Here is a 13,269-nt window from a genome sequence, read left to right on the forward strand (position 1 = left end):
CAGAAAGGCTCACAAGGGGCTTCTCGTCTGGAGAGTGAGCAAGCACACAGTAGGTGGGGGGCACAGAATGATGGGTATCTCCCTTCCCTGGCTGACCACATGGGTCTGCAGGCCACAGCAAAGGGAGTTCTTGGAACTTTCTAGAAGAACAAGAGAAATGAAGCACACGTTGAAATAAAATAACCGGAAGATCAAAGCATGGGAATTGCACTATCAGAAGAACATGAGCGGGCTTCCCTGGTGGCGCAGTGGTTGAGAATCTGCCTGCCAATGCAGGGGACACGGGTTTGAGCCCTGGTCTGGGAAGATCCCACATGCCGCGGAGCAACTACGTCCGTGAGCCACAATTACTGAGCCTGCGTGTCTGGAGCCTGTGCTCCGCAACAAGAGAGGCCGCGACAGTAAGAGGCCCGCGCACCGTGATGAAGAGTGGCCCCCGCTCGCCGCAACTAGAGAAAGCCCTCGCAGCCCAACACAAACGAAGACCCAACACAGCCAAAAATAAATAAATAAATAAATAAATAAATAAATAAATAAATAAATAAATAAATAAATTTAAAAAAAAAAAAAAGAAGAAGAAGAACATGAGCACCGTGTGGGAAGGAGCCATTTCTCTGCGCCAAATTCAAGTGCCCACTACAGTAGGGGTATTAGTTTATTGGGGCTGCCATACCAAAGTACCACAAACTGAGTAGCTTAAAATAACAGAAATGTATTGTCTCTCAGTTCTTCCTGAAGCCAGGAGTCAGAAATCAAAGTGTCAACAGCCTCATTCCCTCTGAAAGTTCCAGGGACCCTTCCCTGCCTCTTCCAACTTCTGGTGGCTCCAGGCATTCCTTGACTTCTGGCCATATCACTCCAATCTCTGCCTCTATCTTCACATGGCCTTCTCCCTGTGTGTCTGTGTTCTCTCCTCTTCTGCCTCTTACAAGGACAATTGTCATTGGATTTAGGACCTACCTAGATAATCCAGGATGATCTCATCTTGAGATCCTTAATTTAATTACATCTGCAAAGACTCTTTTCCAAATAAGGTCTCACAGTCACAGGTTCTGGGGGTTAAGGCTTGGATATATCTCTTTAAGGGCCACCAGTCAACCCAATATAAGCAGGGTAACCAGTTAGAGCGGTGATTCTCATCTAGGGGGCAATCCTGCTCCTTTGGACACTTGGTGACAGCTGGAGACATTTTTAATTGTTACAACGTGGGACCGGGTGTGGTGGGGATAGGGGTGTTATGGCATCTAGTGAGTAGAGGCTAGGGATACTGCTAAATGTTCTGCCGTATTCAGGACAGCCCCACACCACAGAGAATGACCTGGCCCCAACTGCAAGGGGGCTACAGTTTGGAAATTCTGGGATAGTTGAAAGGCCCAGTTAAGTTGGAATGGACTCTGCAGCCTGACAGACATCATTTGCTGGGTGACTTCTCCCAGGCTCTGTGCTTCACCTGTAAAAGGGAGTAAAACCATACAGGCCTTGTAGGGCTGTTCTGAGCACACAAGCCTGGTACCTATGTTGACCTGAAAAATAAAAGTTATTTTACCAGCAAAGATGGGTTTATGGGGAAATAGCATGGAATTGCAATTCAGGACAAGCAACCTACAGCGAAAACCATAGACAAGTCCAACAACAACAACGACCACAGAAAGGAGAGGAACATTATTTTATAAAGAAAAAGGAGGGGACTTCCCTGGTGGCGCAGTGGTGAAGAATCCACCTGCCAATGCAGGGGACACGGGTTCGAGCCCTGGTCCGGGAAGATCCCACATGTCGCGGAGCAACTAAGCCCGTGTGCCACAACTACTGAGCCTGCGCTCTAGAGCTCACGAGCCACAACTACTGACCCTGTGTGCCTAGAGCCTGTGCTCCTCAACAAGAGAAGCCACTGCAATGAGAAGCCCACCCACCGCAACGAAGAGTAGCCCCCACTCGCCGCAACTAAAGAAAGCCCGCACACAGCAACGAAGACCCAATGCAGCCAAAAATAAATAAAAATTTAAATTAAAAAAAAAATTTACTTAAAAAGAAAAAGGAGGAAGTTGAGAGGCATTGTTTGGAAGGAAAATCCACTGGAGAAAAGTGAGTGTTCAGGGTGATGAGAGTTTCTCATTGGCTGAGTTCCTGGGGTAGTTGATATCTTGTAGGAGATGCAATGTACATCCTTTCTTTTGGTGCCTGTAATTGGTGATTCCTTCCTATTGGTGATTCTTCTGTTGGGGCCTGTAATTGACAGTTCGTCCTGTAATTGACCTTGAGTAATACTGCATGAGAGCTCCCCCTCTGGCCTCCCAACTCCATTTTTGTGAGGTTTCCCTTTATTTTCGTACCTTGTAAACATCTTAGAAGAATTCTCCATTGTTGAGATAATTTTGCTCTCAGTAATCTCTTGAATTCACAATAATTTGGGACTTCCCATGGTTCTGGCAGAGAGAGGAAAATCTAACCAGGAAATTTTAAACGGAATTGAAACCACACACCTCAGATGGGACTCCATCCCACAATCTCTGGCAGATGGGACTTGAACCCACAATCTCCCAGCTGAAACTTCACGCCTGGTCTCAGGGCTTACTGAAGTTCCAGTTCTTGTGTCTTGGTGCAGAGAGAATTCAACGAGAGGCAAAGTGATAGGTAAGAAGTGGGTCTTTTTTTTTTTTTTTTGGCTGCGCCAGTCTTTGTTGCGGCATCCATGTGGGATCTAGTTCCCCGACCAGGGATCAAACCCAGGCCCCCTGCATTGGGAGTGCGGAGTCTTACCCACTGGACCACCAGGGAAGTCCCAAGAAGTGGATTTAATAGTATAGGACTCTTGTGAAGGATACAAGCAGGCAGGCAAGAGAGCTCTGCTGTCCTGAGAACAAAGGGGGCTACATCTTCCTAATCAAAGAAAAAGTAGGGAGGGAAGAAGACCCCCTTCTTCCTCATTCTTGGGTAGATGTCAAGGCTTACCTCATTAGCTGCTCCTTTAAGCTTGTGTGGTCTAACTGGGACTGTCATAGCGCTACTTAAATCATATGCATTGGGTTGGCCCAAAAGTTCGTTCGGGTCTTTCCATAGCCTCTTACGGAAAAACCAGAACGAACTTTTTGGCCAACCCAATGTATTAGTAAAAAGGTGGTAACATATACTAAAATATGGTAATTCATCTCAGGTTTCAGTGTAATGTCACTTTTCCCCTAGTTTCTTTCACCTTTCCCCCATATTCTTCTGTAAGCTACCTGCAGGTATGCCGTTTTTCAGGGCAGGTTATGTTACAGAGCTCACAAAGCCAAATGCAGGTCTTGTATCCATTTTTTCCATGGTAGTGGCCCAAGTAAGTCTGTTTAGTTTCAAAATGTTCTGATTGTTGTTTAGCTGCCAGATGACCTGGGCATTTCCTGGTTGGTGTCTATTTTACAGTGATCTCCTGAAGTCCCTCTCTATCTATCTTCCCCTAGTGGGATTTCTAACTGTGTAAGTATCTTACTCTATCCCTATCAGAATGAAAGGCGGACCCATCAGGGATGGGCCCAGTCACAAAGCCTTGACAAGGTAGGTTAAACTCTTGAGGATGAGGATTTTGTGGTTTTCTTTTTCATTGTTTAAAGCCAATACTAAGTTTCTTTCTGTCTCTCACGTCTCCCTAGGTCCAGAAAAGTTCTCAAGACCTGGTGTTCTGGTTACCTACTGCTGTATAACAAATCACCCCAAACTGAGTGGCTTCATACAAGGCTAATCAACTATTTCTCAGGATCCCATGGGTTGCCTGTGAGACAGGCTGGGACCTGGGACCTGGGACCCTTTGCTGCAGTGCTTGCACCTGGACAAAAGTCTCCTCAAGCAACAAGATATTAATACAAAGAAACTATAAGGGACTAAAAAGAACTGCTTGCACGCACAGTTGGGGCAAACTATGGACAAGGTACAAACAGACCAAAAAACCCCAACTGCCACTTCTGAAGAGCTGGGAGCAAAAGCAGGGTACTGCGCATGCGCCCTGCACACAACCCCACCAGAGGGGTGGGCAAACAACCTAAGCCACCCCTCCGGCCCAGCCCCTGGACACACCCCTCCCCTCACCCCATATAAGGAACCAGCTCGCCCCCGCTTCAGCAAGCAAGCCAGCAAGGGAAACTGTTACTTGTTCTGCAAGTAGGGGACTGCAGCAGGGGCCCCAATAAAGCCTTGCCTGAACTTCTTGTCTGGCCTCTGATCAATTTCTATTGATTAAGGAGGCCAAGAACCCTGGTCAGTAACACCTGGGGGGGTCCCTCTGCTGGTCTCAGCTGGCACAGTCACTGTGCTACATTCTGTCAGTGGCTGGGCTGGAAGATCACATGTGTGGCAGTTGGTGCTAGCTGTTGGCTGGGCATCTATCTCTCTTCCACGTGGCCTCTCAACCAATAGGCTAGAACGGGTCGCAGGCCAAATCCTGCTCACTGTGGGCTAAGAATGGTTTTTACATTTTTAAACGGTTGAAAACAAAAATCGAAAGATTGATGTCTCACGACATATGAAAATCCTATGAAATTCAAATTTCAGTGTCTGTACATAGAGTTTTATTGGAGCCCAGACACATAAATGAATTTACATATTGTCTAGAGATGCTTTTGCACAATAAGAGAATTCAAAGTTGTAGCAGAGACTCTATGGCCTAAAATGTCAAAAACATTTACTCCCTGGCCCTTTACATAAAAAGTTTGCCAACCTCTGGGCTAGATCAGCTTCCTTACATGGGGGCGTCTGGAGGCCACATTCCAAAAGAGTGAAAGTGGGAGGTGAGAATAAGGCTTATCCTGCAAACTCACACCTTCCACCACATTCTGTCGGTCAAAGCAAGTTAGGAGCCAACCTGGCTTCAAGGAGAGGAGAACTAGTTCCCAGCACTTGGTGGGAGAGGGCTGCAAAATATTGTGACCATGATTTTCACCCTTACTCACCATGGAATCTTAAGGTGGGCTGTTCAGACAGAATTCAGAAGGGCGAAGGGAAGAAAAAAAGTTTATTCTTATTAATTTCTAACTGGAATTTAGCATGTTTTCTTATGTCCTAACAAAGCAGATATTGGCCAGCTCTGTGACTTCGTCACCCGTGTAAATCAAAGATAATTTCACAGGACATCCTGGTCATGGCAGGCAGACACCTTGAAATATCATTTATGCTCATCTCGACTTAGAAATCACTGTTATTAATTAGTCGAGCCCTGTGATTTAGGATTACCGAATGCATTCATGAAGAGGCACGTATCTTTTTACATCACAATTTAACAAAATATTTTCACACCAGTATGTCAGTCTGTTTTTTTAATGCCTTAGCAGCTGTCTGCTGAGACAGGCCCATGAGCAGCTGGCCCCCTGCCCTCAGAGGCAGCAAAGAATCAGGTCGAGGTTAGGCAGATTAGCGAGGTTCTAAACTGGCCTCCTAAGAATTCCTAATCCTGGGACAGCAGCCAGCCAGCGGGCTCGGGGTCACACAAGGTCCTTGCGCCCTGTCCCCAGCACCCAGCCGGGGTTGCCATGGCCTGCCTGTTCTCTGGCCGTGTCCTGATCCGAAACAACAGTGACCAGGATGAGCTGGACACGGAGGCTGAGCTCAGCCGCCGGCTGGAAAACCGACTGGTGCTGCTGTTCTTTGGTGCCGGCTCGTGCCCGAAGTGCCAGGCCTTTGCACCCATCCTCAGGGACTTCTTTGTGCAGCTCACGGATGAGTTCTACGTGTTGCGGGCAGCCCAGCTGGCCCTGGTGTACGTGTCCCAGGACTCGACAGAGGAGCAGCAGGACCTGTTCCTCAGGGACATGCCCAAGAAGTGGCTCTTCTTGCCCTTCGAGGATGACCTGAGGAGGTGAGGTGAGAGGAGAGGTCAGGGAGGGCTTCCTGGAGGAGGGGCTGTTTCTGCTGAAAGTGAAGTATTTGTTTACTGACGTATCTGTTCCATTTGAAGTTGATGAGCACCCTCTGTGGGCCAATCAGAACAGAGAATTGGGGGGGAGGGGCGGGGGAGGGGTACATATGCCCATTTCCATCCAGCTCCCTGGGGAGTTTACAACCTGGGAAGGGGGGAGCACAGACGTGAAACAAAGACTCAAACACTCAAATAAATACATAATAACGAACTGCAGTAGTTCCCAAGGACAAAGGGAGGATGTCATGTGGAAATATCATGGGGAGACCTTGCTGAGATTTGGGGGTCAGGGGATGCTTCCCAGAGGAAATGGCTTTAAAGAGAGACACCCCCCACACCCCCGCCAAGGACAAGGAGGATAGGAGGGTAAAGAGTGAGGAAAGGGAAGGGTTTCCAGGCAGAGGACATAACCCAGACAAAGGCTCGGAGGATTTCAGAGAAAGAACAGCCAATTCAGGGAACAGTAATACCAGGAGTAAGAAGGCAGCATGTGGAGCAGCGCCCCAAATGCCACCTAATGAATGTGGATGTGATCCTCAGAGTAGCTGGGAGCCATGGAGGGCACTGGAGCTGAGAGAGGTGGTTGAGTTCAAGCTGTCCAAGGAGCTGCCCAGTAAACAGTGTGATCGTTTGTGGCTATTTGCAAACTTTCCCCTTTTCAACAGTGAGACTTTCATTCTTTTTATTTATTTATGTTATAAATTTATTTATATTTTATTTACTTATTTTTGGCTGTGTTGGGTTTTTGTGGCTCTGCGCGGGTTTTCTCTAGCTGCAGCGAGCAGGGGGCTACTCTTTGTTTTAGTGCCCGGGCTTCTCATTGCGGTGGCTTCTCTTGTGTTGGAGCACGGGCTCTAGGTGCGTGGGCTTCACTAGTTGTGGCATGCAGGCTCAGTAGTTGTGTCTCGCGGGCTCTAGAGCACAGGCTCAGTAGTTGTGGCGCACGGGCTTAGCTGCTCCGTGGCATATGGGATCTTCTCGGACCAGGGCTTGAACCCATGTCCCCTGCATTGGTAGGCAGATTCTTAACCACTGTGCCACCAGGGAAGTCCCTCATTCTTTTTAAACCCCAATTTTTCACTATGAAAAGTTTCCTGCAAGCCATGTGGCATGGCCAAAGGAAAAAAAAAAAGAAAAGAAAAATTTCAAAGATACCAAAAAGTTGGAAGGAGCACACAATGAAACCCTTGGGCATTTTTGCCATTTGCTTTATCTCCATGCACGCGGAGTTTGTGCTGAACCATTTCAAAGTGAGTTGCAGACTTCGTGACATTTTACTGATGTCATCAATTTTGTTACAAAACTTAGAAGTTTCTGGTCATGGAGACCTTCATCCCTACCCAACATTATCAGAGTTGGCACACTTGCTCACTCCCACAGCCTTCTGCAGCTGAGGAGGTTCTTTTCCCCAAATGGTGAACATTTGCCTCCCCTGGGGGAAGAAATGCCAGCTGTAAGGGCATCATAGCCAAACATTGACCTTGTTTGAAGCAGGGTCCTCTCAACAAAACCTTCACCCAGGCAAGTATCCAGACAGAGTGAGCGAGTCCCCACCCCCCACCCCTCCCACACACAGGGTTGCCAGATAAAATACAGGACACCCAGTTGAATATAAATTTCATGTAAACAATGAAGAATTTTGAGTATAACTATGTCCCACATAATGCAGGGACATACTTATAAAAAGTTATTTGTTGTTTACATGAAGTTCAAATTCATTCACACAGGATGTCCTGTATTTCTAGTTGCTAAGTCTGGCAACCTACTCCTGTGGGATTTTGCAAGTATCAATACTATGTGTCTCTGTATGGAGGCCTGGAAAAGGGCCACCCAAGAACCCCGTGGGTGGAAGTTAAGAATCATGGGTGATGGGCCCAGGCTGGTAGCCTGCTTGACTCCATGATGACTGTGTGGGGTTTTGGCCTAGATGGGAGATTTGGTCTGGGGGGTCTCCTGTGGATGGCTTTTCACTGGCGCTCTCTCATACAGAAAACAAAATCAAAAACTCCTTACCATGGCCCTGCAGGGCCTTTATGATCAATGCTGCACTCCAATCTCCCTCTGACCTTCAGGCTTTTGCACCAGCTGTGCACTCTGCATGGGAAAACTTTCCCCCTTCCTCTTCCTGCAGATTTCAGCTCCAGGGTCACCTCCTTAGAGAGATCCTCTCTGACCATAAGTCCTTTACCCAGTTTAGTATCTCTTTATGGAATCTGTCAGTATTTATTCATTCATCCCACACACATTTCCTGAGCATCTACTCTGTGCCCGGCACTGTTTCAGGCACTGGGGACACTCGTGAATAGGGACAGAAATCCGTGCCCTAGTGAAGCTACTTTCTATTGTGGGAGAAAATGACAAACAGGAGAAATAAACTATGCAGTGTGTTGGATGCTGAGAGCCACGCATCAGCAGAGAGGAAGAGAGGCGTTGAGATTTAAGGTTAGGTGTCTGCAGCATACAGGGTCTTAATCCGCAGATGTCTGGGGAGAGTGCTCCAGGCAGAGGACATGACCAGTGCAAAGGCCCTGTGGTGGGAGCATGTCTGGGGTGTTGGAGCCAAAGCCCGGAGGCCAGTGTGGCCTGGCCTGTTCTGGTTCCTGGGCATCCCCAGAGGCCGGCATGGGACAGTGCACACAGAAGGCGCTCAGTAAGTACTGGGAGGAGGGATGTGGGGCTCCTCAGCGTAGGGTCAAGGACGAGGGTCCGACCGGACTGACCCGCCCGCCCCGCAGGGACCTCGGGCGCCGGTTCTCCGTGGAGCGCCTGCCGGCGGTCGTGGTGCTCAAGCCGAGTGGGGACGTGCTCACGCTCGACGCGGCCGACGAGATCCGGCGCCTGGGCCCTGCCTGCTTCGCCAACTGGCAAGAGGCGGCCGAGGTGCTGGACCGCAGCTTCCTGCTGCCAGAGGACCTGGAAGACCCCGCGCCGCGGAGCCTCACCGAACCACTGCGCCGCTGCAAGTACCGAGTGGACCCGGCTGCGCGGGGCGTACGAGGCCGGGGTAGAGGGGGCGGCCCCAGGCAGGAGGGCGGGGCCGAGGGCGGGGCCGTGGGGCTGTTCTGACCCCTGGAGGGGTGGACCGGACTGGGGGGTCTATGATGAAACCCCCAAGAGGAGGGCGGGGGCGGGGCCGGGACGGAAGCGGGCTGTTCTGATCCCTTTGGTGGGAGAGAACAGAGAGGGGCGTGTCTATGAGGAATCCTTCCCCCTCCCTAGCGTGGGTGGGGCTAGGGGGTGGGGGTCTGTTCTGAACCCCCCGGTAGGAGAGAACAGACAGACAGGGGCGAGTCTGTGATAAGCCCTCATCCCCCACCACCACCTCCCGGTAGTGGGCGGGACCGGGGGGCTGTCCTGAGCCCCGAAGGTGGAAGGCTGACGGGTAGAGCAAGCAGAATCTCTGATGAGCCCCAGCGGGGCGGGAAGTGGGGGCGGGGTGAGGGGAGGGGACCGTTCTGAGTTCAGGCCAGGAGGAGGGAGGGGACGTAGCGTCAGGCCGGAGCCGCGGGCTGGGGAGGCGGTCTCTATTCTGAGCCCAGCCCGAGGAGCAGAGGGGCGGTGAGGGTGGAGCTGCTCTGAGCTCCCCGGATGCAGAGTAAAGGCCGAGAAGTGGGGAGCAGGAAGGGTCTTTTTGCGGCCCACCCTCCACACCTTCAGGATTGAGCGAGGGCGAGGGGCTGTGTAATGAGATAACGGGGGAGAAGCAGGGCGGGACCTGAGCTAGTCAGTTCGGACGCCGCCACCCCCGCCACAGGTGGAGGGTGAGACCTAGCGCAGGGCCGATGACGGAGGTTTCTATGTGAGGCCCCCCTCCACCCCCACCCCCCCGCCCAGGACCTGGCAGGCCCAGGACCTGTCTTGGTTCTCCAGCGGCATGTCTGAGCCTTCCAGGCCGGGGTGGTGAAGCAGGGAGACCTTTTCAAGGGCCTCTAGAAATATTTTTAAGACTTGGGGAGGTGGGTGGTTACAGGTTCCAAAATGGGAAAATGCAAACTAAAATCAAATGATCGTGCTGAGAACGCTCGGCCCACCGTGCACTAAATGCGTTGTTCACATGCTTCATGCGCAAAACTACAGCAATCCTTTAACAACAGATTTGTAGTTTGCACGGGATGCGGTTCAATATTTGGTGCCGTGTGCGCTGGGTCCAGGACCTTCAGCGAGGGCTCAGAGTCTCCCTGTCCCTGGTGAACCCTGGGGATTCACGAGGGAGACAGCAGAATATAGAAATCAAAAACTCTAGTCTGGAGCCCCTTCCCGGCTGTGTGACTGTAGGACAGTCACCTCCCCTTTCTAAGCCTCCTTTCTTTCCTCTGGAAAATGACAATAAGACAAGGTCCTACCTGGCAGGTCAGCCAAGGACCCAGAGCCGAAGCTCGCTCCGCGCACGAACCTCTTCATTTTGCCTCTGGCGCCGCCTGGCGGCGATATCGGGAGGTGCGTCCTCGGGGCGGGGCCAAACATGCAAATGAGGTGCAATCCACACTTGTTCCCAGTCTCCGGAAAGGGTGTGCTAGGAGGGCGGTGCGACTCAGGGATTTGGGAGGCCCTAGAGGCCTAGGGACTGGACAAGTGCCTCATTTCTTTCTCACCCCTAACCCCCAATCTCCAGGTGAGGAAATTGAGGCTCAGGTCGGTGATGCCACCTGCTCTGGTTCCAGACACATCTTGCCCTTCGTGGACCTTAATTAGGCCTATCTGTAAAATGGTTGTGTTAAACCCTGTGTGGTAATGGCTCTTAAATTCTTAGGTCGCTGGCTCACCGACAGCCTTTAAAAGAAGTTAAAAAACATCCTTCCCGAGAGCAAACCACAGGACACACAACCCATCAATATCTTTACTATCTTTACTACTATCTTTACTATCTTTACTACTATCTTTACTACTACTACTATCTTTACTTTACCATCTTTACTATTATTTCAGCCAGCACGGAATGAGAGTGGCCAAGTTTTGCCACCTGGGCAGTGAGGTAGGGAAGTCCGCTCCCTGTCCTGTCGGGCTGTGTGATGTGGACAGGTCACTGGCCCTCTCTGCGTCTCCCTACTGGTAGATAGGGATCAAACCTCCCATCCCCATCTCTACTCCTGCTTGTCACAGCTAAGGTGAGGAAGGGACAGCTTGGCGCCTGGCCAAGGCAGACAAGATCACTCTCAGAGTGTCACCTACAGAGTGTTGCCAACTTGCAGGGTTAAATTTCCAAATTGAAGCCAGACACCTCCAAACCAGAGAATCACCCCCATATTCAAAGGGGGTGCCAGGTCTTGGTATCTGTGACACTACCCCCCAGCTTCCATCAAATAATTGTGACGTCTAAGAGAGGGCTGTAATGACCTTTGGCCATTGCATGGAATTGTCCCTTTATTTGGCTGGTTTAGCGTGTGTTTTCACCTCCTCCCCAGAAGGGCAAGCTGGACCTGCCTTTGTCACCACTGGGTCCCCAGAGCCAGGGGGGCACGGGTCCTCATCAATGTTTGTCGAATGAATAAATGCCACTATCTTACATCTGTGTATCCCCAACACCCAGAACAGAGCAAGGACTCTGTTCCAAACGAATCACTGAGTCCCAGCTATCCCAATGTGAGACTTTTTCTTACCTGTAAAACATGGAAAATTCACTCTAACTTTGGCGATGATGAAAAAGGCTGGGTGTGCTGGACCAAAGCCTAGTGAATAAATGAATGAATGAACTGATTCCTGTTACAGATGAGGAAGCCCAGAGAGGTTAAGGGATTTACCCAAAGCCACACAGCAAAGGAAGAAGCCACCTGTTGCTGAAGGGTCACCCTGTTCTCTCCCCTGGGGTCATTTTACCCATCAGGCACTGGGCTGAGGGCTCAAGGCCCACAAACGGTTCCCAGAAGACCCCAAAATTTCGAAATCTGAAAAAAATGACTCCCCAAATTAGAGAAGAGACCTGGAAATTCAAAACCAGTGGGATCTATAACATTTCTGTGAAGCAATATAAAGCAGTGGGTGGGAGCCAGGCTGTCTGTGTTTGCTGTGTGACCTAGGGAGTTACTCAACCTCTCTGTGTCTCAGTTTCCTCATCTGTAAAGCCTAGGTGATGACTATGCTGTCTTTCAGGCCCAAATGCATTAAGACAGAGCCCTGCTTGCAGGAGGCCATGTCGACCTCATTCACTCTTATATCCTGGATCTATCAGGAATGCGTTAACTTTGAAACCATTTCCAGTTTTGATATTTCAAACTTTGCAAGAATTACAGAGCAGGAGTACAAAGCGATCCGTTCACTCATGCGTGCAACAAGCATTTATTAAGAGCCTACTGTGTGCGAGGTGCAGACCCAGACACAAAGGGGACACAGCAGTGGACACTTGAAGCAGACATTCTGCGGTCTGGAGCAGCCACCCCTCCCCCACTACCGGGCCACACATAGTGGGAAAATGCACATGGTGCGCTGCCAGAGATGCAAAGTGCTACAGGAAAGCAAGAAGACAAACAATCCAAATGAGCGAAGGATATGAAGAGACATTTCTCCAAAGAAGATGCACAAATAGCCAACAAGGTCATGAAAAGACACCCTACTTCAGTGGTTATTATGGAAATGCAAATCGAAATTGCAATGAGATACCCATTCACACTCTGTAGAATGGTTATTAAAAAAAAAAAAAAAAACAGAAAATAACAAGTGTTGGAAGGGAAATGAAGAAATTGGAACCCTGGTGCACTACTGGTGGGAATGTAAAATGGTGCAACCGCTGTGGAAAACAGGCAGTTCCCCAATAAGTTAAATATAGAGTTACCATATAACCCAGCCATTCCACTCTAGGTACAGACCCAAAAGAAATGAAAACAGGACTCAAACAAATCGTTGTATGTGCATGTTCATAGCAGCACTATTCACAATCGACAAAAGGTGGAAACAACCCAAATGTCCATCAACAGATGAATGAGTAAAGTAAATGTGGTCCACCCATACAATGGAATGTTATTCAGCCATAAAAAGGAATGAAGCATGGGCATATATACACTACCAAACAAAACAGATAGCTAGCGGGAAGCAGCCGCATAGCACAGGGAGATCAGCTCGGTGCTTTGTGACCACCTAGAGGGGTGGGATAGGGAGGGTGGGAGGGAGGGAGATGCAAGAGGGAAGGGGACATTTGTATATGTATAACTGATTCACTTTGTTATAAAGCAGAAACTGACACACCATTGTAAAGCAATTATACTCTAATAAAGATGTTAAAAAAAAAAAAAAAGGAATGAAGCACTGACACGTGCTACAACATGGATGAGCCTTAAAAACCTTATGCTCAGGGAAAGAAGCCAGACACAACAGGCCACATATTGTCTGGTTTTGTTTATATGAAATGTCCAGAAAAGACAAATCCTTAGAGACAGAAAGTAGATTGATTTGTGGTT

At 49.5% G+C, this 13,269-nt stretch overlaps 1 protein-coding gene across 1 annotated transcript; it reads left to right on the top strand.

Annotated features, from left to right (window-relative positions):
• The first annotated feature begins 5,495 nt into the window (after positions 1 to 5,495).
• Positions 5,496 to 8,947, top strand: NXNL1 (nucleoredoxin like 1). The gene is made up of 2 exons (XM_068534753.1): positions 5,496 to 5,821; positions 8,617 to 8,947. The coding sequence occupies exons 1-2, from the start codon at positions 5,496 to 5,498 to the stop codon at positions 8,945 to 8,947; spliced, it is 657 nt and encodes a 218-aa protein (XP_068390854.1).
• Positions 8,948 to 13,269: the final 4,322 nt, after the last annotated feature.

The sequence above is a fragment of the Eschrichtius robustus genome, chromosome 2, assembly GCF_028021215.1.
Source record: "Eschrichtius robustus isolate mEscRob2 chromosome 2, mEscRob2.pri, whole genome shotgun sequence".
Taxonomy (NCBI): domain Eukaryota; kingdom Metazoa; phylum Chordata; class Mammalia; order Artiodactyla; family Eschrichtiidae; genus Eschrichtius; species Eschrichtius robustus.

Coding starts and splice junctions, on each gene's coding strand:
- NXNL1 (XM_068534753.1), top strand. CDS start 5,496: ATGGCCTGCCTGTTCTCTGGCCGTGTCCTGATCCGAAACAACAGTGAC. Junction 5,822..8,616: donor TTCGAGGATGACCTGAGGAG/GTGAGGTGAGAG, acceptor CCCGCCCCGCAG/GGACCTCGGGCGCCGGTTCT.